The sequence below is a fragment of the Pagrus major genome, chromosome 13 (assembly GCF_040436345.1).
Source record: "Pagrus major chromosome 13, Pma_NU_1.0".
Taxonomy (NCBI): domain Eukaryota; kingdom Metazoa; phylum Chordata; class Actinopteri; order Spariformes; family Sparidae; genus Pagrus; species Pagrus major.
The window spans coordinates 13,854,464-13,882,459 of record NC_133227.1 but is presented as its reverse complement, the minus strand read 5'-3'; the positions used below and the strand labels follow the sequence as shown (position 1 = coordinate 13,882,459).

The 27,996-nt window shown below is 43.2% G+C and overlaps 1 protein-coding gene across 4 annotated transcripts; it reads left to right on the top strand.

The window, feature by feature from the left end:
- The first annotated feature begins 2,839 nt into the window (after nt 1–2,839).
- mark4a (MAP/microtubule affinity-regulating kinase 4a) lies at nt 2,840–26,408 on the top strand. 4 transcript variants are annotated; one of them, XM_073479396.1, is made up of 18 exons: nt 2,840–2,893; nt 5,708–5,905; nt 7,195–7,248; nt 12,987–13,035; nt 13,384–13,449; nt 16,375–16,445; nt 16,539–16,595; nt 17,176–17,412; nt 19,618–19,737; nt 19,827–19,926; nt 20,050–20,159; nt 21,200–21,386; nt 21,722–21,933; nt 22,296–22,399; nt 23,041–23,325; nt 24,584–24,666; nt 25,329–25,373; nt 25,443–26,408. In XM_073479396.1, the coding sequence occupies exons 1-18, from the start codon at nt 2,840–2,842 to the stop codon at nt 25,826–25,828; spliced, it is 2,418 nt and encodes an 805-aa protein (XP_073335497.1). In that variant the 3' UTR covers nt 25,829–26,408. The 4 variants fall into 4 exon arrangements, with proteins under 4 accessions (XP_073335497.1, XP_073335500.1, XP_073335499.1 ...); XM_073479399.1 differs by having other exon boundaries at nt 25,492–25,556; XM_073479398.1 differs by lacking the exon at nt 24,584–24,666 and having other exon boundaries at nt 25,492–26,408.
- Nucleotides 26,409–27,996: the final 1,588 nt, after the last annotated feature.

The window sequence follows — 27,996 nt, the reverse complement described above, 5'->3', positions numbered from 1 at the left end:
ATCTTTGGGCTCTGTGCAGACATCTCACTTCACTGATGTCACTGATGCTCTGTAGATGGTACCAGTGATGTTCTGAGTGGCTTTAATCAGCCGCTGTGGAGCCTTCCTGTCCTGAGCTGAGCACCAGCTGTGCAAGTTTGTGCTGTTTCCAGTCAGGATGCTTTCTATTGCTCCTCTACCAAGACGAGAACTTGTCTCCAGAATGTAATTATCTTAAGTCTCCTTAAGAAGTAGAGCCTTTGCTGTGCTTTTTTTAAAAAATGAGTGGTGATGTGTAAATACTATCATAAGTTCTCTGTGAAAAACTGACCTGTGGTGGAAATGACGTGTCCTCCAGGTAATGAACAGACAGGGTGTCCAGCACAATGCCTCTGCACAGAGCTCCATACGTGACATTATGCAGAATACACATACATAGTGGTAGGACTGTGAAGTGCCATTACAAATCCAATGGGGACCAACCACTTCCAGCCACTCCATCATAGCAGCACACACACACACTCATGTAATGCGTGCCCCTCTTTTCTCTCTGCCAACCCCAGAGATGACCTCTGGAAGTCAATAAGGCCCATTAGTCCAGAGTACAGCAGAGAGCACGCCACGGACACAGTGAAGACCAAACCATGGGAGTGTTATCATTCAGGGGCTGAAGAACAGTGGGTGAGAATAAGTGCACAGCTGAGAGACTCATCAAATGGTTGTGTGTGTACATGCAGTGTTCAGTGACAGAGTGCATACAGGCCTGAAGCCAGTTTTAGACCAGTGTTTGCTCTCAACTGATAATAATTTGTTACACACCTCGTAATCATTTCACAACATTTTTTCCAGCCTCGAAGTCAAGTCTTCATATGATTTTGTTATGGTACAGACAGGGTTTTAGGGATTTCATGTGGAGTGATACCTCTGTGTTTTGAAATGATTTGCTCTATCTGAAAGATGAAGCTGCACATCAGAGCACAGACTGCTGCTCTGTGCCACACAGCCATCCCTCAGACCGGGGGATGTAAAAGCAGAACACCCTCGGATGAATGAGAGATGTGGATGGTGACACTCTGTACTTCGGCCATCTTTGGAGAGTTTATGCTAATTTACGCACAAATCTACGCTGGTAGAACCGGCAGTGGGTTGTGGTATGTGTGGACCTGTAAGCATCTCTGATGTGGCGCATCTCAGCTGCGTCAAGCGCAGTATGGGCAGACAGGTCAGACAGGAAATCAGGGATTTGCTTTTCAAAATAATAGTGTAACAGTTATCTCTGAGGATATGGGGCTGATCCATCCTCTGAAGGCCATTTTGATGATTTCTTCTCTGGGTCACAGTAGTGAGGTCTCTCCCTGTAAGCACAGAGTGAAAGACAGGTTAACACACAGACCACAAAAGTGCTCAAATGGAATATTTGGTGTATTTTTGGTTTCCTTATGAAAAGCATCCTGCATTATTCTATTACAAGCAATCAACCATGGAATCAAACAACCAAACAACCATGGAAGAAAGTGAAAGAAACTAAATAAATAAAAAAATAAAGATATTTTCAAATATAAGATTGATATAATGTATATATATACAATCTGTATCTCTCATTGTTAATGCAGTGAAACATTTTTCTTTCTTTCTTTGTTTATATGCAAAAGAAAAAACATAGTGTCTTTGACTTTATTATGAAACGTGGCAGCCGCACCTCACCTTCAGTGACCCGTCGACGACTCAAGAGCAATTCCTGAGTGGGACACCAAAAGTAGTGCTGTCACTCCGCTAACAAACACCCAGCTAGGGAGCACTGCATTTCGATATTTGCTAGCCCAGAGGGAGTTAAACCTGTGCCAATAGCCAAAACCCCAGACAGCCTAAATTAGCAGTGTATCAGTATCATCTTTACTAAAATTAACTTGTATAGACTAATTTCCAGGGTGGCCTTTCATTTATTGTGAAACCAACCTTTCCTAATCTTTGTCTTATGATATTCCAAAATGAGAGTTGAATCAACTCCTCCATAAAATGACGGCACCCCTAACAGATTTTCATAGATGGGGCAGAAAGGGGCTGGCTATGCATTTCTTAGTCTCATTCACGCGAACGAATATTAAAAATATACATCATTAATTTACTGTTGAAACTAAACTTCACATTATAACCTTCGTTTACTGCAGGCCTGTTTAGACTGCACTTGACTGCACATTGCAATAGATTATTGTTGATTCATTAAGGCTTTTACTTCAAAAACCACAGACCGGAAGTCCTGTCCGTGTGCACTCCTCCTGACTTGACGGTGGTGCGCATCTCACCGACCGGGAATACCGATTTCTGAACATTTCGGCCTTTTTCCCCGCTGCACCGTAAGCTGTGTTTTTCTGCGAGCGGCTGCACAGGAGGAGGGAGCGGGCTGAAGGAGAAAGATCCCCTCGGTCAGTGTTATGACAGACGGAGATGACACACATCCAGAAGGAGCCGTGTTTGTTTTGTATGGCGAAATGAGGCAGGGGGTGGAGAGTCGCCACAGAGACGCTGGGCTCCGGCCAAACATCACCGCATTTTAGCACTTACTCGATGCTCGGGATTTGCATTGCATTGCATCTGCTGCATCGCTGATCGGCCCTATTTTTGCACAGTGCATGGTGGAAAATGCAGCTTGTTTGAGGACACCCCCCCTCCAGATATCCATTGCTGCCATGATAGGCAGAGGTCTCCTCTCGACCGCGGCTCGGCCGGTTGGAGAAGAGGCAGATTGATTTGGGACGGTGGGTCGCGTCTGCGGATGTTATTCTGTCTGTGGAGCCTGTGAACATCATCCGCGCAAACACACCGTGATTCTTACTCAGGGAAAGAGGAGAAAGAAAACAACATGTCTTCTCGATCTGCATTACCGTCTGGAAACGACAGGAGTACTGGAGACCATGTAAGTGCAATTACAGCCTATAGCCTCTATTTGTGTGCATGCAGAAGATAAATCGTGCATCTCTGAAGGAGATCTCCTCATAAATGTGGCCTTTGGCGTTCACTGGGTTTGTTCACAGTGTGGATGAGGGTCATAGATGGGGCTGGTTCTCCTCATTAGCTGAAAGGACTCTGGAGGTGATACTGGACGGATATTTCAGCAGAACAGGCTCTTTGAAAATGGGCTAACCTTGAGTGTCTGCGCAGGGAAAGAGCTGATGGCAGGCAAACAGCCCGGAATGAGTCCATCCGCATACGGTAACACTCAGCGGATATGCGCAGAAAGCCTGAAAACCAGCCGTCACCTCTTATTATAAGGCTGTGGAGAGATAGTGATGTCACATTATACTCCTTGCTGCTGCTGCTGCTGCCAGTGTGTGTGTGTGTGTGTGCGGGCGTGCGTGCATGCGTGTGTGCACGCGCGCGTTAGTGTGCGTGTATTCCCCTAGAAATTGGATGGGTGGGAAGAGAGGACAGGAGGCCAAAATACATGTATAGAGAGGATATCTGGGCTGTTCGCATGAAGCGAGGGGATTACTGCGTAAAATGATGTGCAGTCCATTGCTGCGCAGCCTACAAAGCGCCCAACCCCAGAGCCAGTGGGTGTCAGACAGCGCCATACATTCAGTACAGTGGAAAACAGTAGCGGCCTGCTGTACAAGGGGGGAGAAGCAAGGGGGATGTATTCATGTGAGGCAGACAGAATAGAACAGACTGTGCATATGCATCAGCTATCTATCTATCTATCTATCTATCTATCTATCTATCTATCTATCTATCTATCTGTCTGTCTGTCTGTCTGTACACACTCCTCATTCATGTAAATCAAAATGGTGACATGACTGATTGACGTTGCATTATGTCATTTCTCTGCCCTAAACACTTCTGGCAACAGTCCCCCCCATCTGTCTGTTAGCAGAGCTTTCAGCACAGAGGGATGGTTAAGCCAGTAGATTTGTGTGTGTGTGTGTGTGTGTGTGTGTGTGTGTTTGTGTAAGTGTGTGAGATTTTTTTTTACGAGGTGCATGATTGATTATGAATGCAGATCCGTTCCTTCCATTAAAATGGATGTGGATCTGCTGTCATCACTCCACAATTAAGCGATGATGACAGAGGAGTGGATCGACCGGGGGGAGATGTTGTGTTGCTGTGTTGGCATAGGTGAGGCTCGGCCTGGCGTGCGCCTTACAGTCGTTGCGAACGCCTCCGGGTGGGACTCGTCGTCTCGTCTAGATTGTAGAGAGGGGGGTCTGAACTGGCTCTAGGTGGGGCGTGAGAACAGGAATGGAAGCATGGGAAGGAGGGAGTGTCTGAAGGTGGGGCTTAAGGCTGCATGGTTGTGTTGTGTGTGTGTGTGTGTGTGTGAAGCTGAGAGCAAGATGACATGCTGGGGGGATGGAAGTGTGATGCCTCAGGGCCTGGGACTGGCCAGGGACCACTGTGCGGGCATCTGCTCCCTTTTTTACTCTTTCCTCCTATATTCCTCTCTCCCTTTCTGTGCTTGTCTCCTCTTTTCCATCAGATATCTTTGTATTCTCCATCTCCTGGTGCTGCCTTTTGTTTTCCTCCCCCCACTATCTATTCTCTGTCTTTCCTCCTCTGTGTCGTTGCTCAGTTTGTCACATGACAAGAAGCTGCTTCATACTGTAATACATCCAGCTTTTGTTTGTGTAAATGTACATTGTTGTCCTCCCTTTCTCTTCTGCTCTGCTTCCCCGGCTGAAAATGATCTGTGACTCAAGCTTTGGACTCTATCATTGCTGCACAACAATGCTCTGAAGCGTCGGGGTCCATAATCAAGGTGGTAACATGCAGCAGCAGCAGCAGCAGCACTGCTAAACTGTTTGCAGGCCTGTTGAAGCTTCAGTGCTACCTCGGACTGCAGGGAGAGTATTAGCTTTACACAAAGACATCTTCCAGCAGTCAAGTAGTAAACCTGTGAAGAAAATGATACTGAAGCCAAAATGGAAACAGTGTGTTCATGTGCTGGACAGCAGCTGTTAACCCAGAAATGAGGGGCATGTATTCACATGTAGCTCAGCTCAGCAAACATCTGGTTGAATGATTCTGGTAATGTAGCACAGACCTGGCACTCTCTCAGTCTATCAGTGGATTATATATAAAGCCGGGCTTCTTATTGTAAGCATGTTTATGTCAGTGAAACAATTAGCCACTGAGGGATGATGACACAGCCTGGCATGGAGTTCCTTGGACCTTTCACATAAAACAATTGAGTTGCTGCCTGTAAACATCATATTTTATCTATATTCTGTGGTGGGCAGAGGTTACACAACCCAATAACAAATATAAATGTTGGCAATGTACATTTCTACAAAACCACAGATGGGTTAAACCTTGGTTTCTTTATGTTGCAACTTTCTGTTGCTTTCCATTCAGTTTTCCAATTTATGTTGTGATTATACTGTGCCAATGCTCTGGTTAGGTTGAGGCACAAGGACCACTCGGCCAGGGTGAGGAAAACATCGTGTTATGTCCCTAAAATAATGTCATGGTTGCCACAAACAAGGCTGGAAATTTGATGATCGGATTTGCAGCAACGTTAACTGCGAACATTTTGTCCTGGCGACTGGGCTGGTTCATAACCAGCCTGCAGAAACAGAAGGTGCTAGCACCACATCGTTCTGCTTCTGGAGACCATCAGTTCTCAATGGGTACAGGCAGTCCTGGAGGTCCTCTGCCAGCCTGCTGCTGCGGCTGCTCTATGCGATATTGGTGTTGGCACAGTGAGTAACCCCCTTCTTCACTTTTCTTCCAGCATGTGTCACTGGGGGCCAGCCGCGCAGACAAGGCCACCAGCCAGTCCAGCCGCTCGCTGGGCGCTCGGTGCAGGAATTCCATCGCCTCGTGCTCCGACGAGCAGCCGCACATCGGCAACTACCGTCTGCTCAAGACCATTGGCAAGGGAAACTTTGCCAAGGTCAAGCTGGCCCGCCACATCCTGACGGGCAAGGAGGTGAGACAGGGGGCAGCGGAGGTCCAGGGTGGGAGGGGGGAGGAAGGACATGGATGATTAAGAAAAACTGATGTTTGCAGGATGGGGAAAGGGGACAGTCAGCTGATGTTGCTGGTGTCCTGTAGATGAGGTTTGGTCCAGTGTTGAGTCTGCAACATTATATTTTTCTACATATTTTTAAAGAAGTAAATCTTATTATTTCATGTCGACACCTACTTGAATCTCTTCTTACATACATTTCTGTACATACACATCTGTATGAGTCAAATAACATCGTGCTAGTAGATTGGCTTATATTCTGTGAAGGCATCCTGATATTAAGCCGAGGAAACTGTAATTGTAGGAGAAAGGATTCCAATCAATTGTTCAGTTGCTTTATGAATGACAAGATTTAAACACTGAATACTAAATGATGGCATAAATGGGCACCACTTTGTGATAAGGTACACTTTATAAAAGGATTTGTAACTAATTGCTTTTTAAATGTTTAATAAGTCTTTTAATAAAGCTTTATAGCCCAGTTAGAAACCATTAAGAACAACTTTTGGGATGTTAGGTTGTTTGACTGAATGGATCATGTGACCACTTACTGTCATCTTAATGGATCACCAACATTTGTAACTGCATTACTACCAAAGAGAAAAGATGAACACTGGGAAAAAAGATCTTTTACAACCTGGCAACCCAAAATGTGTTATTTTAAATGGGTTATGACTTATCTATAAAGCTTTAATAAATGATTTATTTTAAAAAGGTGGCTGAAAACCATTGAAAGATGGCTGATGGATGATTATTAGTGCATCATTTGTTGTTTCCTAAGCTGGTATTTTGGAAAGGTATTTTCATTATCAATTAATCTGCAGATGATTTTCATTATTGAAAGATGAATTGCTTGGTCTATAAAATGTCAAATAATTGTGAAAAATGCTTATCACATTTCCAAGAGCCCAAAGTGAGGTCTTCATATTGTTTCTTTGTCCAACGAGTAGTCCAAAACCAAAAGACTCTTCATGTACAGTCATAAATGATAAAGAATAGCAGCAAATGCTCACATTTAAAAAACTGGAACTGGCAAATGCTTGACAATTTTGCTTAAAAAAATGACAGAAACCATTAATCAAATATCAGAATAGTTGGTAATTATTTTTTTTTAACAACTAATGAATGAAATAACTAACTAATCAATGCAGCTTTGCAAAGAAAGGCCTCTGAGCATCGTGTATGGAGGTTGTTCTAATAAAATGTTGTAATGGTGATGTCTTTATTTTCCTCCTTTATTTCTTCTCCAGGTTGCAATAAAAATCATTGACAAAACTCAGTTGAACCCAACCAGCCTACAAAAGGTGAGTTTACCCTCTTTATTAATGAGTATGTGCATCATGTCCTCATTGTCCACTGCTACAGTGTCTAATACTGTCTGCCTGCATAAGCAGCAGCCAGGCATCAGAAATGTGGACGAGTTGGTCACATTGATGTAATTCAGTGAAATACCGATACGCCGTCAGGGACTTGAAGAGGTTCAGGTTTATCCTCAGCTGTTTCCTCCTCAGAGGGGGCAGGAATGGGAGAGCAGCTGATAGAGAGAGGGCGCATGGGATGTGATGCTGTTTGGCAGGTGCTAGGGACTGGATGGGAGCGAGAGGAGACCTCTGCTCCACAGATCATCTCTCGTCTCTCTCTGGGCTAATCACTGCCCTGAGAGGGGGTGACTCATCTCTGAAACCGCGGTCACCCAACCCATCGTTTTTTTTGTTCGTGTTCTTAATTTGTCTTCCCCGAACACACGTTCCTGTGGATAATAAAGAAAACCACAATGCTTTTGAAGCTGTTTGGTGGTCAGTGATGTTGGGTTTGGTGGCCGAGCGATGTGAGAGATGTCTTCAGAGAAGCTTATGTATGACAAAAGGGATGCTTTTGATGGACTGCCTTATTTTTTCCTGCTGGTCAGCATGTTGAGTGCTGAGCCTGAATGGTGGACACTCGAGGTTTGTTGTGCATGAAGGTCAGAGGCTACCCAGTGGACACTTTGGTTTCCACAGCTATCAAGGGCAACCTCAGAGTGACACACACTCAACTGATTCAAGAGTTGGAATGGTTGACATCTGGAGCAGGAGACCTGGACTGGTAGATACCCAGACACAACATGGCTGACATGAAGGCCATTTGATCACATGCTCAGATATCTCCATTTGATCTCCCAATCACACCAATCAAGAGCTTTTCTACCATGTCATGTGTGGCTCATGTAGCTGGTTCACACACAGTCAGCTAAAGAACTATCTAATGAAGGAATACATGTGAATCAAAGCACAGATAGACAAAAGATGCAGAAAACCCATATTTGTCCATGGTTTAAAATATCACCATGTTGCTGTTGTTCTTACAGCATCATCATTAATGTGCCCCAGGACCATCATTGCAACTGACGAACAAGTGAAGTACACACCAAGCAAACTGTTGTGACTGGATGGGTCAATTATAGGAATCTGACCAAGGACATTGGGGTTCATGTCCTGCTTGAGCTATATTGTTATTTAGGTTTAGACAATAAAAATACTTGGTCAGGTTTAGGAAACAAGACTACTTGGTAGGGTTTAGGCAACAAGAATACTTGGTAAGGTTTAAGAAACAAGAATACTTGGTTAGGTTTAGGAAACAACAATACCTGGTTAGGTTTAGGAAACAAGAATACTTGGTTAGGTTTAGGAAACAAGAATACTTGGTTAGGTTTAGGAAACAACAATACCTGGTTAGGTTTAGGAAACAAGAATACTTGGTTAGGTTTAGGAAACAACAATACCTGGTTAGGTTTAGGAAACAACAATACCTGGTTAGGTTTAGGAAACAACAATACTTGGTTAGGTTTAGGAAACAACAATACCTGGTTAGGTTTAGGAAACAACAATACCTGGTTAGGTTTCGGAAACAACAATACCTGGTTAGGTTTAGGAAACAACAATACTTGGTTAGGTTTAGGAAACAACAATACTTGGCTAGGTTTAGGTAAATATGGTTTGAGTTAAAATACACCATTTCACAGTGTTAACCACGTGTTAAGAAGGCTAACGTCTCCCATGTGGGTATTTTTCTGGTCTTTTTGCCGAGTTGCTAAGCTTTGACATTAAAACACATGATTGGTCAGTTGCAATGACAGTCTTGGAGCAACATTAATTATAATGTTCTGGGAACAACAACAACATGGCAATATCAGATGAAGCTTTTCTCCATAATGATGCTTATATGCACATATAGGCCAACGTGTCTCCCTCACTTAGCCTGCCCCTCGCTCTCTCTTATCTCTTTCTACCTCCCTCGGCCTGTGAGAGCTCCTCTGCCTCTGGGCAAGAAGTGAACAGAGCAGAAGGATCAAATCAGGGATGAAATAATTGTTCTGTATATGTGTGTCGATTTAGGTTGACTGAAAGACGCCTGTATGTTGCTACATACATTATAAAGACCAGTGTTTCTGCACTTGAGATGTAGAATTACAGTAGCAGGAGGGGCAGAGCTGGATTTCTGGGTTCCCTAAAGGGGGACCAGAATCGTTACTATCGTTCACTTTAGAGGTAACGACATTGTGAAAATGTCCAAGAAGATTTGCCCAGAATAGACTGCGATTAAAGAAAGTAATCCTTTCGATCCATTTAGCTTCTTTTCATTCTCTTTTTGTAAATAACCTTTTCCTCAATCTGTGTATTTACAATGCACCACTAGCAATGACCTTGGGTTGTTACATTATTATCAAGGCTTAAGTACAGAAATGCAAGTTCTCATTGTTTTCCTTTCCCATAGCCGTCTGTTGCCCTTTTGATCACTGGCTTTCTGTAATCCTGATACTTTGACTCATCATATTTCTGGTGCTTATATCATGACAGAAAATGGATTTCCTGTACCTAACCTGGCTAGAATATGAAATGCTTTACAGGAACTGTAATCCCAACTTTTATCTTTCTGCCTGGTGCTTTTCTTGGACCGGACCGGCTGCTGTGAGAAACAATGGTGCAACATTTAGGACAGGATTGAGGAGAGAGGCGAAGGATTGGCCACTGATTGGAGAGAATACTCCACAATTGGCCGGTGATGATAGCGGGCTTCTTTACATACCCGTGGGCTCGAGAAAATCCTTAGTACTGAAGACATGAAAGAGCCCATATTAGCATAATCTGGACGGTAATGTATGTAGAGGGGAGAAGGAAAGAGGGGGATGTATTGTACAGGGGTGGGTAAAAGAGGGGGAGGAGGGAAGGAAGGAAGAGGGAAGTGAAATCACAGATGAGAAAATCAAACCTCAACATCCGTGAAGAAGGATTTCTTATAAGAGGAAATGGCAGATTACAGGAGGAGGTTTTTATACTGGCCTCTCTGATGTTGGAGGATACCTGGAAACATCATGTATGTAAGACATTGAATTAGGTCTCTTTTTGATAGTATATTTTTTGCCACAACACATCCAAGTTGAAACCTACATTTTAATACAATCTGTTTCCATCGGCTGGATTTGTAATTAAAAGCAGGAGCCTTGTTGCCACAGAGCATGTGTGTCTATCCCTGTCAGCTTTATCGTAGGATTGCTATTTATTTGCGGTCATTAGCGATGACCGGGGTTGAACATGTTGCCGGGGGATTGTTTATTGTTTTGACGGATCTGACCGCTCAGCCCTGCCGTGACGAGAAGGGAATTAATGGGACGCCTGGATGATGAGAGGCTTCAGCACTACGTATCCCAAGATTCCCTCTAGCACAGCTGGAGAAGCTGGGAAAGAGCCCGGTCTTAATACCTGGGTCGCTATGGCAACAGTGACGTTGGGGGCACTGCTAGAAGAGAAGACTGCTGGAGGAATTGAATGAAGGAGGAGGGAATGGAGGGAGACACATCAGAAAATAGGAGAGGGGGAGGATTGAGAAAAGAGGATGGAAAAGCTTATCGCACCATCTTTTTTCTCCCTAGTTGGAGTTGATGATGAGGAGGAGAGTCACTGTTTTTTCAGCGATGTCCTTTTGCTGAGGGAGTGTAGTGTTATATACATGAAACCAGGGGAGCTGGCTCAAATTTAATCCCCTGCTCTGCTCTGGTAAAGTGTACAAATATATCCCCCAGAGTAGACGTATCACACGCAGTGAGAAGAGCTCGGACGGAGAGTAGAAGTTGGTCTGTTTTTGGCTGAAGATTAATCACATTTGTGTGTGGAACATTTGTTGTTGTGTTTTAATGATGAGGAGGTTTTGTTGGTCATTATCACCCTCGCAAATTCTCATTTGGATGAATATTAGAGGCCGAAAGTGATACTGTTATTTTTAGGACTTGCACTGGTCCAACCCCAGTCTCTTAGGGTTTATTTTGGTTTGATTTCAGTAGCAGAGTTGTTGGCAGTGTGCTATAAAGACTTTAAACAACCAAGCAGCATTTAATGTAACCTTTACACTCCTTTCACCAGACTATGGAGTACTGTATTAAAGCTCCCATATTGTGCTCATTTTCAGGCTCATACTCTTACTCTGGGTGTCCACTAGCAGATGTTCACAAGCTTTAATGTTCAAAAAACAAATAATTGTGTCTCTTTAAGACACCCCTCCCTAAAAGCCCAGTCTGCTCTGATTGGTCAGCTCTCATGCCCATAGTGTTTCCGCCTCAGCTCTGCCGGTGTTTTTGCGACCACGGCCGTGCTGGGGCCGTGGCTGAGGGCGGTGACTGTATACTTGTGACATCACAACGTTACGGAAGTCGTGACAGCTCATCTAAAGGCTCAGTTTCTGAACACAGGCTGTGTGCATTTCTCTGTGGATTTGAGCATTTTGATACTTTCACAGTATGTATGTCAGACATAGACCTGATTTAATAATTAAAAAAGACATGGAAAACTCACTTTCTACATTATAGGGACCTTTACAAAAGTCATCCACAGTCTTGGCATTGTGCTCCTTATTATAGTGTCTACATTACCAACAATGGTCAGAGATTCGGGTGAGTTATGCTAATAGTGTAAAATTTAGCCTGGAGCCTCTGTCACATGTAGAGATTTAGTGGGGGATACAGAGGTCTGGTAAGATCACCTCTTTCTATGTCCACAGCACCAGAGTTTTTACATTTTCAAACTTTTAGTCGTCAGATTTAACCGACTCTGCCTCAAGTGACATCACTCGAGGACATGTATCTGACTTTTCCATGTTAGTTACTATGGATACAGTTGGGTCATTTCCCATGTTAGTTACCAATTAACCTCCAAACATTACTCAGGACAAATCGTGACTGTTGATGTGACCCAGCAGTATAGTAAATTATTGAGTCCACCTCATGTTTGACACCACAGGGAGGAGCTGCATAAATGTCAGATGCTGCAGCTGCAGGTCTTTGAATGCTACATTTTGCATTCAGAAAACAATATTAAAATTAACCAGTTAAAGGCACAATCTGCCAAATTACGATGAAGAGAATTAAATAAAAGTTAAGACATTATTCTTCACTCCGTTTTATCTCGTACCTCGGATGAAGAGGTTGTCACTCTCTGTATGTCAGAAAGACATTCACATCTCATGAAGTTATTTCAGGTAAATCTGGTGGACAATTTAGTTTTTGGCTTCAAACATTTGATGATAAACAGTTTGGTGATGATCAACATCTGCCATTCAGTGGACTTTTTTTTTCTTTGGTAGAACTGTGAAAATTATGGAAATCAGAAGAAGTCATTTTTACTTCAAATGTAAAAAATTAAGAAACATTACAAATGTTTTGATGGTCGTAGTTTCAAATATTGTAATCAGCAACCATCAGCCTAAAATGAGAGGCCTGAAAAGAAAATGCCTACCAAGAAAACGTCCACCATATTCATTTTCACATGACAGTTCTCTGGGTTCATATGATTTCTGGGACATACTGTACATACAGGATCATGGGCCAGATAATGCTTAGAACATACAGTACATGGTTCTTTATAATCTTAATGTATTTTCCATGAATATGATGTCATCATTGCTACAAATCTTTCTTAAATCAAAGTGAGACAATGTCACATTTTGACTGCAACATAAGATTTCTGTATGTCTGATGTTATCAAGACATTAACATGTTGTTTCTTCTCTCCAGCTCTTTAGGGAGGTCCGAATAATGAAAGGCTTAAATCACCCTAACATAGGTAAGGCACATACTGTCCATACATCTCAATGGGCTTTACGTTTGTGTGTCTGTGTGTGCGTCCATGCGTGTGTTTTACTTCCATGTGTGTGACCAGACGGAAGTGTAATGCTTTGAATAAGCTTTAGAACATTCATTGACCGAGCTGAAGCCAGCGCCGTCGTATAGAGGTCACGAGGTTGGATTTATTAAGCTGAAATGCCATATGGATCAAAACCCCCCACAGCATTAGCAGCGGGTTGCTTGGTATTAAGACAGACAGGCAGACGGCTGTGCTATCATTTCTAATGTGAGCAGGATTTGCTTATATATATATTTGATTTTAATCTGATTCTGTTTTGGGCTACAGTGCAGCTGTTCGAGGTGATTGAGACTGATAAGACCCTTTACCTAATCATGGAGTACGCCAGTGGAGGTGAGTACATCCGCCGTCAAGTCCAGGAAACGCTGAGTACAAATCTTGGTGAAAGGGCAGATTTGGTGAAAGTACATTTTGTAAATTCAGGTTTAACAGGAAATTCTTGTCTTGATCAGTATCTGGATCATTTTACAGTTTAGCTATGTGGTTTAACACAGTGGCTGAGGTTAATACTGCAGAAACTGCAGAGTTTTCCCCTCCATGTCTGATGTACAATCTAAAAGAATAGTTTGACATATTATTTTTAATAAAAATGCACATGCCATATCTAACAGACTCTGTCCGAACTTTAAAAAATCCACCTTCACATTCTTGTGGTTACCATGATGTTGCCAGGCAATTTGCCCAGATTCCAGGAAGTCATTGAACCTGACCAACAAATAGACCAACACTTAGCCCTCAGTACATTCACAATGAGTCAGGAGATGCTGGTAGGCAGATTTTTCTTTTTCACCTTTTTTTTGGACAGATCTAGGCTAGCTGTTTCCCTGTGCGTTCAGCCTTAATACAAAGCTGAGTTGATCGTGTGCTGGCTGTAGTCTCACATTTACAGTCACCTACATGAACTCTCAGCAATAATAAGCATATTTGTCAAAAAATGTTGACATATTCCTTTAACATCTGCAGCTTTGTTCCCTCTACATTTGGGGAAATGAATAGAAATGATAGCTTGTACCATTACTGTTGCTGAAGACAGTTCACACCCAGATGTGAAAAATGTGAATCAATTGTATTTGACATCTTAGTGGTTTAATCTTGTACTGTACACAGTCTGGAGCTAGTGCCTAAAAACAGGTGATGTCCCGTCTTTACAGTGTACATCTATTTGTCTCAGTCGTGTTCTGGTGCTCATTTATTAAGTTAGGATGAAGTGGACAAGAGTAGAACCATTTCACCACTTACATTGTCTTTTTCAACTGATTTAAACACAAATGTAGTGTTTATAGTGAAATTAAATTCACTCTCTGCCCATCCAAACACTCAGAGCGAGCATGTAGTCACCATAATATGACAGTGGACTCTCCGCTAATAGGTCTTGTATGGCTCTCCATTCAAACTTAATAGAGTATGGAGCCACAACATAAATAAAACGGACTTTAAACACAATTTCAGGACTAATGTCGGCACGTTGTACTGATGCTGCTTTATTCTTCTTTCATGAGACTCTTTCATGTTTCTATTTGTGTCCATTTCTTGTCACCAATCCCATTTGTCTGTGTTTTGGCCCTAACCATATTGGTTGGTCACTGTGACCTTGGAGAATGTCACAGACACAGTTTCGAATGAGGCTTTCTTTCAAGCCCATATTACTTTAATTTGGAGCGAAAAGATCATCAGGAGATATTGGGGAGTTAAACAACATCTAAGGGACTGTACAGACATTTTTGGGAGGGGTGGCGGGTCAGAAAAGGGGTGGGGTTATGTTCTTTTGAGTGGAGTCCTCAAAATATGTTGGGGGAGAGGAGGGGAGGGTCTTAAATCTCTTTGTAATCCCAGATTTATATTTTATTTCATTCTTCCCTGTGAAATGTTTTGAAAAAAAAAAAATCATGTTTTTTTTTTATGATTTGGAGTTCAGGGCGTAGAAATAATATCATGGGCTGTAAGACAAAGCAGCCAAAGCATAAACACTTTATAGTTCAGATAGCTGCTGTATTTTCACTGTTTTTCATAAAGAAATTACTTTTAGATATTGTGGGGGGAGTGTTGCACTTCTTTTCTTAGTCAACAGTCCAAAGAAACTAATAACACTGGGCATGGGTTTGCTCTTTTTTATATATAAAATAAAATATAAAATTCAACTGCACCAACAATACCTCAATAATTTTCATACAGTCCCTAAGGAATTCTTCTTCTTCTTCATTTTGAAAAGAGGTTTTTCAGTCCAATATTTCCTGTCATGAGTGAGAGCTCACAGTATGTGGCAGTAATGAAAGAGATGGTGTGAATCTGTCTGGTCTCAGGAAGCAAAGGATGTTGCCAGATTTGATGACATTGAATGAAATACTGTATGGGGTTTAACAGTAATGCATGCACATACACACACATTGTGTTAATAAATGTCACTGTTGTGTAAATATGTATGAATGAGTATAGCACTGAACATGTCATCTGCCTAACATGACTGACTGTCATGGATCATAATAGCCACGGTAAGCTGTTAATTGATGAGCTTTAGAGGTGCTTGTAGGCAGATGTTGTTGCCTTGGGACACAGCTAGGCTAGCTGTGTCTGTCTTAATGCTACATAGTTCTATATATTGCCTAAACCATGTAATTACAATGGTACCTGATGCAAAGTGGCCCAAAATACTTTTTCCCAAGCTTACATTGTGAAAGAAGCTGCTATAGAAAGATGGATAAATATTTAAAATATATTTACCAGAATTTGATCCATGCGGTCAGATGACATTTAGAAAGTCTGGAAGAGCTAGCAAAGTTAACTAAGGGATAAACTGGAAGTTAGCTGGCTCAACCGGCGGAAATCTCCATGTGCACACTTTATGGGCCCCACAACAGGGAAATCTGGGAAATTTTATAATGGAGCAGTCCAATTTTTTGGCTACATGCACCACTGAGCGGTTTTCATAGGAATGAACGGGTCCCACCTCTGACGCTGTGTCCAGTTCTCATTATATATTCATTATTGTCTCCCTTAACTCTGCGCAAGAAAGTGACAAAGTGTATTTCCCAAAATGTTTCCTTTCAGGCTGTGTATCTACAGTCTTTGTTTTGTGTGGCTCGTCGACAAATACTCCCTTGAGGACAATAAAGTTAAAGTTGACACCCTCATAAATAATAACTGAACGATGTGATTGGAATTGATTGTGTATATGAGCACTATATAATCAAATAATAATAAGGCTGTAATGCTTCTGGTTTTATGAGCTGACTGACCTGTCTGTGCTGTCCACACTCACAGGTGAAGTGTTTGACTACCTCGTGTCTCATGGGAGAATGAAGGAGGTTGAAGCCAGAGCCAAATTTCGACAGGTAGGAATACACCCGACCTTTTGATGCCACATTGTACCAATCCTCACATTAATCGTCAGCACTTCAGCTTCCTCTGTCTCCTTGTGTTCACAGATTGTTTCCGCTGTCCACTACTGCCACACGAAGAACATTGTCCACAGAGATTTGAAGGTGAGAACGCTCAGAAGATGTTTTGGGCTGCTTTCAGTGACGTCGGCGGATTAAGGCTAGTCCAAGACTGGGAGATTTCTTTCACTGACAGATTACACTGAACGGAAAGTTATAATCTGGGACTAGTCTTAATCTGTGTCTGTGAAAAGGGCCCTTTCACATCCTAATCGCACAGGAAAGCACTGATGAGAGGAGAGGCTGGTTTTTTTACCAAGCTGGAGAGGGTAGGAGGAAGTCAGAGCCTGCTCCTGTTCTCATGGATTATTACATTCCTAAACACACACAGTGACATACAGTATGTACAGTATGAGTCATGTCCAGTATCTGTGTTGTTGGACAACACGCAAGCACCACCCCCCTCCCCATCTGTCTCTCATGCGCGCTCTCTTTTTTTCCTCCATCACAACTCCCATTCTTGTGTCCTCCTACTTTCTCATTCCTCTCTTTCCTCCCCCATCCAATCATTTTCTCCGCTGCTCCCCCCTTTCCTCCCCCAACGTATTGTTCTCTGTACACATCCCCCCCCCCCGCTGCCCATCCGTGCCTCCTCCTCTTCTGCACCCATGTTTGTATGACTCAGGCGGAGAACCTTCTGCTGGATGCCGACGCCAACATCAAGATAGCCGACTTCGGCTTCAGCAACGAGTTCACGCTGGGCAACAAGCTGGACACGTTCTGTGGCTCGCCGCCCTATGCTGCCCCTGAGCTTTTCCAGGGCAAGAAGTACGATGGGCCTGAGGTGGACGTCTGGAGTCTTGGAGTCATCCTCTACACACTGGTCAGCGGCTCGCTTCCCTTTGACGGGCAGAACCTGAAGGCAAGTGGATGGAGGGAGAGAGGGACTGTATTGTGCTGTCTGAAAGTCATGTAGTTTAAAGCAGAATTTTGGGGCTGAATGTGGATGATACAGTTTAATAGAACAGCCCTGAAGGCTTTTCTGCCCTTTGGGGTAGTTTGATAAAGTCTGAATCAAATCCAGGGCCGTAGTGGCCCCCTCATGGCTCAGTGTGTGATGTGCAGTCATGACATCACACATCATGACATCCTGTTTTGAATATGGTCCAGGACTCTCTCCTCCAGTCTTCCTTCTTTTTCTTCTTCTCCAGTGAAAGAAACAAAAAAATATTCATACTGGCTGCTTTATAACTCAGTTCAGTTACTTGACAGTTCATATTTTGTAATTTACTTGAATTCTTTAAATTACTGCTTGACCACAACATTATTTCTATTAAAAATATATTTAATTTATATGAAATGTTATGAGAACTTATATATATATATATATATATATACATATATATATATATATATATATATATATATATATATATATATATATATATATATACATATATGTGTATATATATATATATATATATATATATATATATATATATATATATATATATATATATATATATATATGTATATATATATATATATATACATATATATATGTATATATATATATATATATGTATATTTGCCCTTGAAAAACAGAAACATAAGCTCGACTGATACTTGATTTTTTAGGCCATTATTGATATTTGAGAGCATAGAAATCTAAAAGAAAGCATATAACATGAACTTTTTTGATAAGGATCCCTTAAATTAATTAACCCTGCACTGCCACTGGGGAGTGGGGTTACCATGAGGGGGTGTAGTTGGTCTGCAGCGGTGTTTGAGTGATTGTTGCCTGTCAGGTGGCCTCCACATGAGCTCCAGGACCAAAGGTTTCCCTGCAGAACTTTGTATTGTAACAAGATGATGAATGTTATTCACGTCACCTGTCTGTGGTTTTAATGTTGTGGCTGATCAGGGTATATTACATATAAACATATAAGAAAATATTCAGAAATCCCTTTGGTACTGAAGTGTTTTAGTCATTACTATTCAGAGCCATTCATTCTTATCAGTTCTGATCAAAAAACTGGTGCATGTGTTATGTGTGGACGGTGTACAGTTACAGTATGTACGGTATGTTCTACATGAGTCTTGATGAAAATCATGGGACCTCAAAGATCCCACTTGTTGTTGAGGACACTGTTAATATGGCTTCATGATGCTCTTCATGCAATCTTGCCTCTGTGTCCGTCTCCTGGCAACCTCTAAAGACCTTTCACCCTGAAACATTTAGAAAGTTGTCAGAAAAGTTCAAGATTTAAAAAAAGATTTAACCTGTTGACTAATGAAGTCAATGTTTAGTGTGTACAAAGTAAATACAAAAAAATCCTAATCAGGTTTTTATACACTATATAAGCCTATTGTTGCCATGTGACTAACCTCAGGTTTACATGTGCATAGTACCTGATGTATTTCTCTTCCAGATGTCACCCCTGCTGATATACAGCAGGGTGGAAACATTATTCTCTGTCTTCTCTTTGTTTGCGTGCTGTACTGTCATTGTACCCTGTAGTAGAACTGCTGCTAACAAAAAAATAGTACAAATAGTATTTTTATCCAAAAATCCAGCAGATGGCAATGAATGGCCCCCCAGAGCTCTACCAGAGGGTGGAGACAAATGTGTCTTTAACCCCTCTCATATCTGACCGCACCCCAGCATACTGCCTGCAGCGAGGGACCTGGGGATTTACATTTTTATGCAACAGACACCATTACATCAGACTGGTCTTATCACAGAGCTGAAATACTTTTATGTAGTGTTGGATATGTGTTTTAATTAAAAGTTCAGTATAAACCAAAGTGATTGTTATGAGTGGGACGAGTCAGAGTGTATTAGTCTTCTGTTGTTTTGATCATGTTTGTTTAAAGGTGTATGAAGTAGGGGTGTCCAGTAGCCGAGCGTGTAACCGCAGCGTTCGTAGTTCAATTCGCTCGTCCTGTCTCTGTCTCTGTCTCTACTGTCACTGTAAAATAAAGGCAAAAATGCCCCATAAAAGCATCTTTAAAACAAAACAATATTTCTACTCTGAAGTGTGATTTTGCAGCTGGCTCCTGGTGTGTGTTTGGCTCGTTGAATTTAAATGTGCTCTATGTGTAACGTGACTGATTTGGCCAACAGGAGCTGAGGGAGCGCGTGCTGAGGGGGAAGTACCGCGTCCCTTTCTACATGTCCACAGACTGTGAGGGGATCCTTCGCCGATTCCTGGTGCTCAACCCCTCCAAACGCTGCACCCTAGAGGTGAGGGTGCCAAACACACAGCTCCTAACTCGTTACTTCGCTCATGTGGAATTCAAACTTAAGCTTTTATTTACTTTTTGTTTCTACAGCAAGTCATGAAGGACAAGTGGATAAATGCAGGGTATGACGGGGACGATCTGAAGCCCCATATAGAACCTGTTGAAGATTACAGTGATCCAGCCCGCATCGGTAAGTCGGCCGGGACACTGTCACTGCAGCCGCAAACAAACATGGTCAGTGTAGCTAAAAGCGGTTTAAGATGCAAGTCTGTCTCTGTTCTCACCTGTCATGTGTGGTTGTTGTGTTCCACAGAGGTGATGGTCGGGATGGGTTTCACTCCAGAGGAAATCAAGGACTCTCTGCTCAATCAGAAGTACAACGAGGTCACCGCCACCTACTTACTGCTGGGCCGCAAAGGCGATGTGAGTTACAGATCTACACTGTATTAACTTATGCCAGGGGTCTTCAGAGTTTTTCAGGCTAAGGACCTTTAGCTGATAGAGATGGAGCATGGACCCCCAACTACATATACTGTATACATTCTGTTGCATATTAAATTGGGCCTACAGTTACATGTAGGGTGGCCTATAGTGCCATGTATAAATAAATCAGCAGCAGTTGTAGCATGGCAAATGTCAGGCGTGTTAGCTTCACTCTGCAGTTCCTCCAGTGGTCTCTGAGGTGGAGGGTTTGTCAGAGTCTTTGCTCGATTGTCACAAACCATCCACTGTGGATGACATGAATGTTCAGACACTTGGGATAATAATACAAATATGTGGCTGACTAGCTCATCGATATGGTTTTGGTGCTGCACAGTGATTTAGCATATTGCTAGGTTAGCTTGGTTATTTGTTTGTGACTTGATGTTTGCTAATAACATGTTGGATTCATGTTAATCTGTATTTTCAGACACATTTAAAATTTGGAAAAAAACTTTAATATGGATCCTCCCTGGAGTAAATCCACAGACCCCCTAGGGGTCTGTGACCCCCTGATGAAGACCCAGGATTTATTCAGCTTAAGTATTTAGCTTACACACTCACCAGAGCAACTGGCAATGGAAGAAATACCAGGCTGACCTTCTCCTAGATCACCAGTTATATATGCTGTGCTGGCTATTTTGCCATATTTTGCCATATGGGTGCCAAATACAATAATTATTCGATAATGTATTTTGAAAAAATTAACCATTTTTTTAAATGCATGTGTTTTAATTATGTCTTAAAACAAACAGCCCTACAAGAAGTCAGTTTAAATAAAGTTAGAATGAATTATTAAATTGTTTACAACTCGGCTGTCATTGTACAGACATCTTCCTCGTTCGCAATAAAATGGAAAAAATATCAGACAAATGAATTATCAGCTGGTAGATTTTACTTAACTTAACCCAGAGGAAAGGGATCTTTCACACTGTGTCACACTCTCTGACACCTTTCTATCTGATTTCACTGGGACGTTGTAGGAAGCCAGTGAGGCTCGCACAGCTAGTAGCCTGTCCCTGGCGAGGGTACGACCAAGCCCCATCACCAACGGGACCAACAAGCACTCCTCCGCCACTGGCTCTTCCTCCTCCTCCACCTCCTCCTCACATAGCAAGACCCAGCGCAGTGCCTCCACCTACCACAGGCAGCGACGACACAGCGACTTCTGTGAGTCTCTTCTCTAACTTCTTAATTCCTCATCTCTAAATGAGCTGTACATGTGTTGTTTTCATCTGAAATAAAAGTCACTTGTGAGTCGGTTGATAACGGGGAAGAAAGACATAAAGACTCAGAGCTCAAGATTTGGTCCGGTAAGATGCACTGTTAACCTGGCTGATGTAAACATGTCTTCACCTGGAGTCTCATTACCGGTCTCTTGTTCCTAACATCAGGCTGTGACTGGCTGTATGGCTGGGTTATATGTTGCAGTCCCTGCTCTATATGCAGAATATTCCTTATATGAGTCCCTGTGTGTCTGTGCTCTGCTGTCCTCCACAACAAAGGCGGGCCCTCCATGCCCGTCATGCACCCCAAACGGAGCCCGACCAGCACGGGCGACCGGGAGCTGCGGGAGGGACGGATGCCTTCTCGTAAGGCCAGCTGCAGCGTGATGGGGAGCCACAGCCTCCCTCCCTCCAGCCCGATGGTCAGCAGTGCCAACAACCCCAACAAGTCTGAGATCCCAGACCGCCGCAAAGACATGACTGCCACCACGGTAAATGATAGATTTCCTCCAAAGGTAGGGAGGAGACGGTGAGTCTCAGACGATGTTCCGAAGGGGGGCCAGGGTTTTGCGAACAGGGCTCCTGAGCTGAGGGTCAACAGCGATCGTGTCACTGTTTAATGATATGTTTATGGATTTACTTTGATAACAGTTATGCTGTTTCATTTTACCGTAATATTGTTTCTACCCTCTGTTTACAACATGTTTTAAGGTGTTTTAAGGTCTAACCTGACAGTAGACAAATACAACAGATGTTTTTGCAGAATAAAAAGATCCAGCTTTGTGTTACACCCCTGGTATTAGGAACTGATTAGATAATATCTGCCTCTTACCTTCTTGCGCTCTCTCTGTAGAATAACATCCCCGGAAGCGCCATGACACGCCGGAATACATATGTGTGCACGGACCGCTCGGGCGCTGACAGACACTCTCTTCTGCAGAACGGCAAAGACAACAGGTATCACTTCAATCACAATTCATATATCTCAGTACACATCTTTTAATGGATGTTAAAGCAGGTACCACATCAGCACATAGCATATGGATCTGTTGTGAGAGCAGTAACATAAAAAGCTCAAATGGTAATTAACTTCAAAAGGTAGGGGTAAGATGGATGCTCCAGTTACTTTGCCTGGTAGCATTCAACACCTTCAGCTCCTCTTTTGTAAGGAGGACGTGTGAAAAAACTGAAATAGAACTTCTCAGTACATTTTGTGTTTGGACACTTGCCGACTCAGTTTGTACAGTTCTACCAAGATTATGACCACATTTCCAAATCTGACAAAAGTAGACGTATTTCTTCCATCTTGTTAGCTGTAAAGCACTAAGAGCCACCTTAGCTTCTACACAATGGTATATAGAGATATAGCAGAGTCTGCTGCGGATGCCAGAACCAGGAGAAAGTCAATGTGTGTGAAAGCTTTAAAGCAAAATAATCCATGAATACTTGAAATAGTAGAAATAGTTTTATCCAATGAAGCTATGAATGGAACCATCTAAGCCAGGGGTATGGGAATGGGGGGTTTATCTAAATAAAGAATATACATTTCAGAAAAATGATTATAAAGAAACACAATCACTTCCCCGTCTTCCCTGCAGCTCTCTGGGCCACCGCATGACTGCAGCGTCTCCCTCCACGCTCAGCATCTCTGGGGCCGGAGCCGCCTCCTCCTCTTCCTCTTCGGACAGATGCCGCCTGACCCGCGGCTCAACAATCCGCAGCACCTTTCACGGGGGACAGCTGAGGGACCGTGGGCCCCCGGTGTACTCAGCCCCACCCACTTCACCCACCTTGTCCCACCACGACGCCAGCCCTCTGCCACACGCCCGCACCAGGGCAACCTCCAACCTCTTCACCAAGCTGACCTCGAAACTCACGCGCAGGTAGACGCACGCCACACGTCACATATCACACGTCATACATATATATTTGGCATACAGACATGAGAATGGCATTGATCTTATCAACTAACACTCAGCAAGAAAATGTCAAACTAATCCTTTAACTGCAGATGTCACAGATAGGATATATACCCTTACCCCAGGAAATTAGAAGCTGACAGGACAATGCCAGTGTTATCATCTCCAACAGGCTAACATCACTGTTAACTTCACCAACAGGCTAACATCAGAGTTAGCATCTACAATAGGCTAATAACCATGTTAGCTACTCCAAGAGGCTAACATCAGTGTTAGCATCTCCAACAGGCTTACATTAGTGTTCGCTTCTCCGTCAGGCTAACAACAGTGTTAGCTTCTTTAACAAGCAAGCAACAGTGTTAGCTTCTCCAATAGACTAACATCAGTGTTAGCTTCTCCAACAGGCTGACATTAGTGTTAGCACCTAAAACAGTTGTGCTTTGAGTAGCCTTTTAATCACACATGTTGGTGCTCATGTTCCTCATCTGTATTGTCATTGTCATACAGACCTTACAACAGGAGTGCTTCTGTTTTGGGCAGTTATTTTGAATATAGGACAGGTTCTGTGCCATCTAAACTGAGGATTCCTACAGGAACTTCTTCAGTTGGGACAGTTCTGTAACAGCTAAACTCCTATACTGAGACGAGTTAGGCGTTTTCCTAAATGCAGTTAATAAACATGTTACTATAATACCAAAAATCCTAAATGTTATCCTAAACTGAGAAAAGATTTCCAACTTTTGGAGGTGTGGTTCCAACAAGTTTCTATAACGAGGCCCCAGAGCACGAGGGCTCTAATGCAGAATATGTCCTCAGAAGACAAGATTCACATTAAATCAAACCAAGGAAATCAACTTTGTGATGTGACATCATGTAGTGTTGACAGTGATTCCTTTCAGCCTGAGTACAGCCTGGGTATGGATCCATGCTTATCAGAACATTGTATTCACCCAGGCCTTTTGGCAAGCCCTTCTGTGGCCCTGGATTATCCTCCGCTCCCCTCTCCCTCCCAGTCGTCATAATCACACATGTCTAATCTTATCAAACCTCAGCTTTATCCTTGCCAATCAGCTCCCGCGCTGCGCTCTTTTCCACCACTTGCTCTCCTGTGATTCAATTATATTCTCTCTTATCCCCACCCCACCCAACCCCCCGCTCTTACCCCATATTCCCTCTTTTTCTCCATCTTTATCTTGTTGTGCTTCCCCTGTCATGGCATCAGGGTCAACCTTGACCCGTCCAAGCGCCAGGGCTCAAACAAATCAGTCTCGGGTTGTACTCTTCCACAAGGATCAAAAACAGTTAGTAAGTTCCCATGTCTCTCGCTTCTTTTCTTGTCTGCCTGTGCTGCCCCATCTGTCTGCCTGCTCACACGGGAATTTCCTCAAGTCCATGAATGCCTGTCGACTTTTTTTCATACCTCTATCTATGAGTTATTGCTTGTCTGCATGACTTGTTAATCATCTTCATACTGTCAAGGTCACACACACTTGCTTTCAAGCATGGTAGCATCAAGGAAGATTCATTTATTGTTGTTTTTACATTTCAGTTTCAGGATCGATGTCATTTAACTAGTGTTTTGTGATAAATCTACCCTTAGAAATGGTTTTATGGTTTCATTTTGTATCTGTGGTTCATGGGTTGAAAGCCATTAAATGTTTATTCCATGTGTTGTTAAGAAGAATCATTGGGAATGTGTAGTGTTATGCTCAGAAGTAGTTACAAGTCAAGAACTGCATTTATAGATGCATGATGTAAATACTGTGAGCGAGACAAGGTGAGAGCGTGTTCCTGTCAGGTGAGCACACACCGTTCTGCACATCACGTGCTTGTTGTTGTCGATGCTTGCTTGGTCTCCCTGTGTGGTATCCACTGCTGAATGCCATCTCATCTGAGAGTTATGGGTTGATCATAAGGCTTGTCGTGCTCTGGTGGATTACCTCTTACCCTGCCTGTTTGTCCTGCAGGGTCACAAATGAATCTGAGGGAATCAGGAGATTTGCGGTCACAAGGTCAGTACATGTGCTCCAGCTGCATTGACAGCACGTAGAAAACAGATGAGTTTATAAGTTATAAGACAGCTGTGGTCCGATGTTTGAACAGTTCTCTCATGTTTCCTCCGGTCTCTAGTTGCCATCTACCTGGGTATCAAAAAGCGTCCGAGCCCCGGGCCGTCGGACGTGGCTGGGATCTGAGAGGCGGTGTGCGGCGGGACCCTGCGGAGGTGGTACTGGCTCTGCGGGAGGCGGCGCTCGGATGTGGCTGCCAGGTCCACCATGCCGGCCCCTTTCTGCTCTCCTGCACCCATGGCGTGGCAGGGGGCCGCGTGGCTTTCGAGGCCGAGGTGTGCCATCTTTCCACGGGCACCTCCGAGACTTCTAACGGGGTGCGCTACACGCGACTCTGGGGGGCACCGCTAGCTTTTCGGGACATTGCCACCCAAATCTCTAAGGACCTTGAACTTTGAACGGAGGGTGTGTTTGTGTACCAGTGTGTGTTTTTGTGTGAGTGAGTGCTGATGTGTGTGCGCAAAGGGAGGGGGGTGGAAATAATTGATGAAAAAAAAAAATAGCAAAGAAGGGGCGAGGGGCTGGACCCGAGAGAAAAGACTACTCCTTCTGTCTCTTTCATGACTACCCCACCTGCACACACACACACACACACACATACAAACACACACACACACACAGATACATGCACACCTGACCCGTAAAAGTCACACAAACTGAAGCACCCCCCTCCACCCAATCACCCCACCCAGCTCAGCCAAGTTCTTCACTGAGCAACTGCACCCACTGGACCTGGATCAGACGGAATCTAGTTGAATATTTTTTATTGCTACTCTAGCCATAATGACTCTTTATTTTGTTATTTATTGCTCTGATCATTATCCCACTGTCACTTTCACCACCACAGAAAAACATCATCTCTCGTGTATCGGACGTCATCGACCAGCCAGTCCTTTTTTAAGAAATGTTCTTTTATATGTCACCTTTACGCACACCGTTCATTTCTTCTCTGATGTGATTATCTGCTGACTTTTTATCACCTGGGGACAACAACATGCACAAACGTGGAGATGGTCCAACTCAGTCATCAGATAAGCAGCCGCAGAGGGCTGCATCGGTTTGATTCGTGTACATACAGCAGTGACGCCTGCACTGGATTAGGGTCAGTGGGAGCAGGGTTGACAGGCCTCTGAAGCAGCCAATCAGAAGCTGAGCTGGAATACAAAAAGCCAGTCACAGCTTCCACTTCATTAACAGGCAGATCTGTTGCCTATTAATCACGTTAGTGTCTCTGCAGGGGACAAGCAGACATGAAAAATGCAGATAATTGTATTGAGAAACAAAATGGTTAGCAAAATATTTATGCATACAAGAAGAGAACATTTCAGTGCAGTATTGTAACGCTCCATTAAAGAGTCGACATCAGTAACATCAATATCAAAATGAAATGAATACAAATTATTTAGTTAAAGGGGCAAGTTGTAAGATATTGCCAGAATTTTAGTTTCAAACATTCAAAAAATGAACATTATCAAAATGTGAGGAAATAAGTGAAGATGTCTACTGAAGTTAGCATGCTAACCAGCTAGCCCCGGCCCGTCCTGTCTACTAATACCAGTGTGTACCACGAGAGGATAGTTTCAGCTGGGAGATATGTGCTAGCAGATGCTACGTTTCACAAGCTTGCTTAACTTTCATTGTAATAAATTGTCCCAGTTCAGTTCCATCCAGCTGTGTTCACTCTCAGGCCGCTGAACCAGGTTCTGCTGAGCGCCGTCGCCGGTGGTGACTCCCCCAGTGAGGTCCCGGTCCAGGCAAACTCTAGGTCCAAGGCTAACTGAGCCATGAGCTAATTAGCTAATGGTAGCTAACTAAGGCCAAGGATAGCTAGCAAAGAGCAGCAGTTGTGAGTTATTTTTCTAGCTACCTTTGAAATTCTGGCCATATTTTACAAATGACGCCTATTGTTGTAAGGGTATATAACTTTTAAACTATTATTTATTATGTTTAATACTTACTTTCAGTGCTGGCTCTCTACTGAATGAATAGAGAGGCCTGCAAAGACTTCATGCACACATGCTGCTCTCTGGTTGGCTGGATTCATTGTCTGTCAGCTCTGTCTGGTCGTCGGCAGTAGCATTTGTTCAAAGCATTTGGACTTTCTAACCTCCCACCCCGTTTCATCCTTTTACCTTTCTTCAAAAGCATTGTACTGAAGACACGACAGCAGAGACACATACTCGAGAGCGTCTTTCTATCTCGACGCCCTCAACTGTTGAAACCTTTCAAGCCAGCGTGAGCGGTCTTGAAATCTGTCCGTTGTCCCTCCACACAATAACAGAGATACTGTAAGTCTGTTTTATTTTCAGTGCGATGCAAATCTTTGGTTCTGTCCTGTGCCATGTGATCTCACCTCAGCCATCATCCTAGTACGTTGATGGGAAGCACCAAAAGCAGATCAGCCAAGCAGCGAAACCTCTCACATTACACACCCACCTTTACACACACACACTCAGAGAAACACACACATCCAAATGTCCACCCTCTCCTTTTGGCGGCACAGTCTATAAACTGGTCTGCCCATTATTGATGACTGTGGGGATCGGTGGGGGGGGAGTGTTCTGAA

Excerpts from the sequence above, each read along its gene's own strand:
- mark4a (XM_073479396.1), top strand. The coding sequence starts at position 2,840 with ATGTCTTCTCGATCTGCATTACCGTCTGGAAACGACAGGAGTACTGGA. Across the intron at positions 13,036-13,383 it reads CTTAAATCACCCTAACATAG|TGCAGCTGTTCGAGGTGATT; the intron begins GTAAGGCACATA and ends TTTGGGCTACAG. Across the intron at positions 21,387-21,721 it reads GCGACGACACAGCGACTTCT|GCGGGCCCTCCATGCCCGTC; the intron begins GTGAGTCTCTTC and ends TCCACAACAAAG.